Genomic DNA, 6,612 nt, shown 5'->3' with positions numbered 1-6,612 from the left:
CCAACCCCCCCCACCAGAGCCGTCCCCCCTCCCCCGAACAACTTCCGGTCCCACTACCAGGCGACAGGCGGCGTGGCCGAACACCGAGCGCCCCCAAGCCAGGGAGACTGCTGGGGAAAGGAAAAAGAGCTAGGGGAGAGTAGCCGAGCGCCGAAAGCTTCAAGTCGGAAAGGAGCGGTCGCGTGCGGAGGGTAACTCGATGACTGCCCCTGCATCTGCGTTTGATTTGTAAGCTAGGCGCACTTTGGATGCCCCCACCTGCCGTGGCATATCTGCCCCTAGTGCCAAGTTTTGCCCTGCCTCTGCTATGGCAATATTGATTTTAGCCTCTTAGAATTCTTTGCTTTTCCTGCCAAGTGTTTAGAAATGGGGAGGGGCGGAGGAGCTTAACAATGCCATTTAAAAAAATCTCTCTTGAGGGTATTCTTAGGTGAGTCACCTAAGCAACGCTACAGATACTGGCGGACCTCGGAGAAGGAAGCCCCACTTTTTGACTTCCCTGCACCTACTTCCCTTTTCCCTCCCCCCACCCCCACCCCCCACCTTGTTTGGGATTATCTCACTACATATCCCAGTACCAGTGCACCTCCCTCCTGCAATATGCTCACGCTCCAGCCTCAAGAAGTCCCCAAAGTCATAATCTTTTCTTTTTTCGGAGTTGTGTCTTAAACAGATACTTTATTGATGCGTTTAGAAAAGTGGAACTATAAAGGGGCAGGATTGCACCTCTCACGACCCCTGGCAACCAGAAAGTCAGTAGAAAGTTGCATATACACTTTTTGTACACATATCCACACACATTTTCTGAAGACTCCCAAGAGGAAAAGCAAAATAAAGTGATGATAGACACTAGAAGTGGAGGTGGGGTAGGAGGAGAAGAGTGCTTGTTTACAGAAATTTCCCACTTCTAGCCTCCATCTTCAACAGCTCTCAACTTCTGGCATAATAGGAATATGTAACATAGTGTCAAAGGAGAGCTGGTGTCTGGGTGGAAATGTGCAATGTGCATATCTGTGTGTGGTTTAGGAAGGCATAGTATAGGGTTGTGATCCAAGAAGTGGGGGTGGAAGGAAAGGTTTTCCTGTGGTAACAAGGCAAAAGGATGTGTGTGGAAAGGGGTTGAGATGATGATTCTGGGGAGTAGGTAATTCCATTTCACCTTCTTATGGGGCGACATGGACATGGACACGGTGCCAGGCATTGCTGAGCACACCTCGCAGGTTCCAGATTGGGGCCACGGTGTCTGGTTGCACATTGTAGCTGTCATCTACAGCTTTACAAACAATGTTCAATTCCTTTCTCCCAGCCGGCACAGGGGCTTGCAGCTGCCATAGTCGCCAGGCCCAGGCCTTTCGGGGACGCTGTTCCTCTCCATCCAGCTCTGCCACGTGCCAGGTTAGGCCCCCATCCAGAGACACATCCACCCTGACCACAGCCCTCCCACCACCACTCCATGCATAGCCCTTGATAGTCACCTCCCCTGATTGTACTGTCTCCCCATCCTTGGGTTCTGTGATGGCTGACTGGACAGGAAGTTCCTGAATAGATGGAGCTGAGTCAAAATCTACTGTGTCCCAGTCCACAGATGGAGAGAAGCCTTTATAATCCCGCCGCTGCCAGTGACTGTAACTTTCCTCTGGTTCCACACTCACTTTGCCCAGCCATTTGACATGGCGGGCACCCACCACACCAGGAACAACCACTCGCACAGGGAAGCCATGGTCACGAGGCAGAGGCTGCCCATTCATCTCGTATGCCAGCAGGACCTCAGCTTCAGGATCCATGGCCCGAGCCAGAGGGATGGATGCTCCATAGGCAGTCCCTGTGGGGTCTGAATCCAGTCCCTCAAAGCAGACATGGGCCTCAGTTTCACAGAGTTGGTGACCAGCCTTGGCTAACACATCACAAAGGCGTGCCCCAGCCCAGCGTGCAGTGCTAATGGCCCCGATATTCCACTCCAGACCTCTCACTTCTTTGAACTGAGTCATTTCAGAGCGCCGGTTGCCAGCACACTGCAGAGTTACAGTGATCTCGTGTCTGGGGAACTTGTACAAGTCATCCAGGGATAGGCACAGTGACTGACCCCCAGGTGGCCCTACTACATGCAGACGATAGGTTTCTGGGTCCAGGTTAGGTACAGGCAGATGGTTCCGGGTGAAGAAGATAGGGTTAGGTGTGATATAGTTTTCCGTCAGAAGTTCAGGGGGGGGCTCTGCATTAAAGGGGCGCTGGCTGTTGACCTTCAGGGCTGGGTGACGTACGGGATCATCAATGTAGGGGTCAGAGGTCTTCAAGGTGGAAGGTACCTTGTCTTCAGGGCTCAGCTCCCCAATCTTGTACTGAGCCAGCATCTCACGCACATGGGGCTGGTTATGAACAGCATAGAGGGCCCAGAAGGGCTCTAGAGGACCCCCTGCTGCTAGCATCAGCTTTGATGGCCCCCCAGGGTGTAAGTCCACAAATTCTGTAACATCAAACACCTCACAGCCCAGAGTCACCCAGATCCTAGTCTCAGGGCTGCTGTGAGATCTCACTTCCTCTCTTGTGTATACGTGTGGTGACTCCTGAGTAGCCTGCAGACAACGCAGGGGTAAGGCAAAAAGAAACATAAACAGTAAGAAGGAATCACTCTTGCTTACCCTGACCCAAACCATAAAGTCATGGCCACTGTGAAAGAGAGGTAGCAGATTTCATCTTTACTCTGCATGAAGACAGTATCACCATGGGCTCTATGGTAATAGCCTGGGTTGCCTGGGGAGTTTATTAGGGCCCCCTTGTTCTGACAGTGAAGTCCCTTTCTTCCCCACTTACCCTGCACCGGTGGTCATGATAGGCCAACACTGCACCCAGGCCTAGCAGAGTCCCCATGACTTTCCATCCCCCGGTGCTGGAGTTATCACCAGAGAAGGCAAGGCTGGGGCACTGGGGCTGAAGTGAATCATCTGTAGAGCAAGCCCGAATATAGAGCCTTGAGGGGGCTGACTTGAGTCTGGAAGAGAGAGAGGTCCTCTTAGCAGCACACTCCTGATCATAGGAAAGGGACAGTGAAGGCCTGAGGTTTACCAGGTTGGCCATTGGTTCCTTCAGTTGGGACTTAAGTTTCTCCAGGGTTGAGTGGAACAAGCAGGTGAGATATGGCTTTCCCTTTCCTCCTTAGTAGCCAGTATTTCAACTATCTTATCTGGTAGATAAATGTCATAAAGATACTGGGGGTGGGGAATATGGGCTAAGAGACAAGTTCTAGGATGCGATGGCCTACCTGCAGGCCTGTCGGAGATGGGGGATCACAGCCCTGTGCAGCAGCATTGTGACAGACCTGTGGGAAAAAGATTCCAGGATCAAGATAAGGAGTTCTGGGAGGGGATGATATTAGTGAAACTTGAGGAAATGAGTGGAAGGAAGACACAGAGGTCAGCAAGGTGCTCTCTGGGCAAATGAAGAGACTTTTTCTGTGGTAATGAGGCCAAAGGAAGGGGCTATGTGTGTGGGGAGGTCCAAATGGGTCCTTAGAGAAAACATAAAGGACTTCAAAGAGACTGTGCTGACAGGATGGAAGGGAATGGGGCAGTGGGTAGGGGGTTTCTAGAATCACCATCCTCCATTCTCTACTCTATCCACTACAGAGACCAATGTTCAGGGCCATGGGCCTAAAGGTCAGAAGCCAAAATGTCGACCGTCCAGTTTGCTGGTTTATTATTTCCAAAGTCAGCAGAGGACAAATGAGAGGCAGACCAACTTAGGGACAAAAACATGAAAAAGGCAGTGGTTCACCCTAACAGGGTGAACCAGCTCAGATTCTGGGGAGTCAAACTGTTTTGGGTTTGTGAAATGAGCCTTACCATTAACCAGCCCCATTTCCTGGGCAAAATACCAACTCTCTCAGAACTTATGTCCTCATCTATGAAATGAGATCTACCTAGCAGAGCGGCTGTGAGGAGCAAACACATAATAACATGGTTTTTGAAGGCCTTTCAGTCCCTTCCTTTCCTTCTACCAACCTTAGGAAAAAAGAAAATTGAACCTGGCTGGGAACTGGACTCCAACCTAGGGTTCTCACCCCTACCTTGTCTATGCCATTCCCGTGAACTCAGCAAATGGAGAAGTTAATGGCTTTGGTGTCAGGGAGTGGGCTAAAGAAGTAATTTTTCCCCTCTCTGCCCTGCAGCAGTTCGTTCCTCACAGCATTGAGCAGCTCACTGACCCCAGGAAGGCCAAATCCAGGAAGAGTAAGAAGAGTCCCAATTGCTGGCGAAATGCTAAAAAGGGGGGCAGGCCGAGAAACTGTGAGGGAGATAGGAACAGGAGCAGTCTGCATTTTACTCCTGGGCCATGGGATCCTCACTCTCCCTCCCACCTGCCCTTAGTCCCAGCAGCCCACTTGAACCAGACGGGAGTGGTCCAGGTAGGACTGACTTGCGGGTAAACTTGGTAAACCCAGTGTCCCAGGTTTGGGAGAAGCAGCCTTCTGCTCCAAAACAGACGCCACCTCCCTTTTGCGGGCGGTGACGCCTCACCCCCCGGGGGGCACTTTAGGTAGGAGGATATGTCCAACTCCAGAGCACAAGCACCCAGTCCAATGCCATTGCCCAGCAGCTGGTACAAGAGTGTCTCGTAGCAACACACTGCGCTCCTAAGAGGAGCAGCGGGAGTGGAGGTGGTAGTGGGTTTTTGTTCGAACCCATGGGGTTCGGAGCACCCCCGGGTCCCAAGGCCCTGGCCATCTCCCAGGTTACATCTTCCTCCTCCTCCTCCTCCTCCCACTCCCAGTCCCCAGCCCCCTTACCGGGTTCGGGTTCGGCGTCAGGCGTCCGCAGGGCGGCTGGCTCACCCGCCCGGCTCAAGAGACTGCTGGCGAAGGGGCGGGGCCAGCATCGTGACGTTGGGGCCGAGTGAAGGAGCACTCTCGCCTTTCTGTTCGTCCCCCAGCCATTGGCTGGCCGCGCGCCTGCAAGCTGCTGTGCCCGCCTTCTGGAGGCGGAGGCAGGAGGGGTGCCACGAGGGCTCGGAGCTAAGACTGGCTGTTTTTTGTTTCCAGGCCCCGCTCGACAAGGAATGGGACTCTCACTGTTGTCCAGAACTGGGCAGTGGAAGGTGACGAGGACTCCAAAGCTTGGGCTGAGAGGTGGGAGGTTTTGAGACGCCCCCGCCCTGCCCCTACGGCTGTGACACAAGGTGCGTTCACTGAGAAGGCCTGGGAATCCAGCCGGCATTCTCCCGGCTGTGAGCTCCACCTCTACCCTGTTTTTGACAAACATGTGTTGCAACTAAAACAGCCCGGTTTGCCTTTTAGTGAAAACAAGGTCAAGCGCTCAATTCTCTTATATCCAAGAATAAATACAGAAACGAGGCTTAAATAGTGGTTCAAAGACTAGTTCCCTTGGACATGTCTATTTTCTTCCCAAAGTATGGAACAATACAAATACCGACTTTTTTTTAGTTAAGCCAATTAAAAAATCATTGTCATAACTAGAACAATATTTTAATACCCCCAAGTATAAAGATTATAATCGCTCATAATCACACAGTGGAGAGCACTAAGAATACGTTTGCCATTATCCTTTCATCCTTTGGTGCAGTACTGAAAACTTACTTTGTTATTGGCTGGCTGTGAACCTGAGGCGAACGTGTCCACACTGCCCTCTAGAGGCCAAAAGGTTGAACTACAACCTTACTAAGTGAAGGTCTTCATCTTTAATTTCGGAAGATCATTTCCTCTCCCTTTCTGCTCTCCTAAAGTGAACTAGAGCTTTTGTCAAGAATCATTGAGCCCTGGGGGGAGTACTAAGAGACAGAAGGAAAGGGGAATTGACAGTGAAAAGGTGAGTTTGGCCCTGAGGGTTTTGGAAATTCCAACTCAACCGTGTTCAATTAAATCATCGGAGAGGTCTGATGCCCAACCTATCCTACCAGCCTTGAAAATTGGGCTCAGACCAAGAATACAGAGAAATCAGTTAGGGACTGTCTGAGGCTGCAGGATAAGACTTCTCCATAATAACAGTGTCATCTTGTGTGCTCCACACATACTTTACACAATTGACCTTTGAACCTCAACTTTTCTTCATTTTACAGAAGAAGAAACTGAGGCAGAGAGCAGTTAAGTACCTAGGTCAAGGACGCAGCTGATAAGTTGGTAGATGGGATTGTAATGCCAGCTCTGTCTGGCACCAGTCCTTCTTCCTGTACTTCTGCAACCATGCCTGATCTTTCTCTGTGTCATTCTCTCCCACCCACCTTCATTTAGACTGTGATGGACTGAAGGGCTTCAAGTACAGTAGCAAACAAGAGCAGATCTAGGAGAAATTTTCCTGTTGGGGTGGAAATGATCAATTAAAAATACAAATTTAGTGCTTTCTTTAACCTTCTTTAGGTCACGGACCCCTCTAAGATACTAGCAAGGCAAGCAAGGCACACTTTCCCTGGAGAAATGCATATAAACTTTTGCAGAATACTTCAAAGGATTCACAAATACCTTTCCTTCCAGTCTCATCAATTGTTTGCCCAGAGGTCCACAGACCACACCCCCCACCCCACCCTGCCCAATATGTATTAAGAGGTCTATAAAAATAAGTTATGTCAGATTTGATGAGCTCTCTAGTGGCTTGGGAATAGGAG

The 6,612-nt window shown here is 50.7% G+C and overlaps 1 protein-coding gene across 5 annotated transcripts; it reads right to left on the bottom strand.

The window, feature by feature from the left end:
- Positions 1–636: 636 nt before the first annotated feature.
- Positions 637–6,518, bottom strand: SUOX (sulfite oxidase). 5 transcript variants are annotated; one of them, XM_042946812.1, is made up of 5 exons: positions 4,784–6,518; positions 4,064–4,256; positions 3,260–3,316; positions 2,812–2,989; positions 637–2,573 (listed from the first exon to the last, which is right to left on the bottom strand). In XM_042946812.1, exons 3-5 carry the CDS (start codon positions 3,304–3,306, stop codon positions 1,164–1,166), a joined length of 1,635 nt encoding a protein of 544 aa, XP_042802746.1. In that variant the 5' UTR covers positions 3,307–3,316; positions 4,064–4,256; positions 4,784–6,518; the 3' UTR covers positions 637–1,163. The 5 variants fall into 5 exon arrangements, with proteins under 5 accessions (XP_042802746.1, XP_042802747.1, XP_042802748.1 ...); XM_042946813.1 differs by lacking the exon at positions 4,064–4,256 and having other exon boundaries at positions 4,784–5,238; positions 6,103–6,518; XM_042946814.1 differs by lacking the exon at positions 4,064–4,256 and having other exon boundaries at positions 4,784–5,238; positions 6,232–6,518.
- Positions 6,519–6,612: the final 94 nt, after the last annotated feature.

Source organism: Panthera leo, chromosome B4 (genome assembly GCF_018350215.1).
Source record: "Panthera leo isolate Ple1 chromosome B4, P.leo_Ple1_pat1.1, whole genome shotgun sequence".
Taxonomy (NCBI): domain Eukaryota; kingdom Metazoa; phylum Chordata; class Mammalia; order Carnivora; family Felidae; genus Panthera; species Panthera leo.
This window is presented reverse-complemented; position numbering and strand designations above follow the sequence as displayed.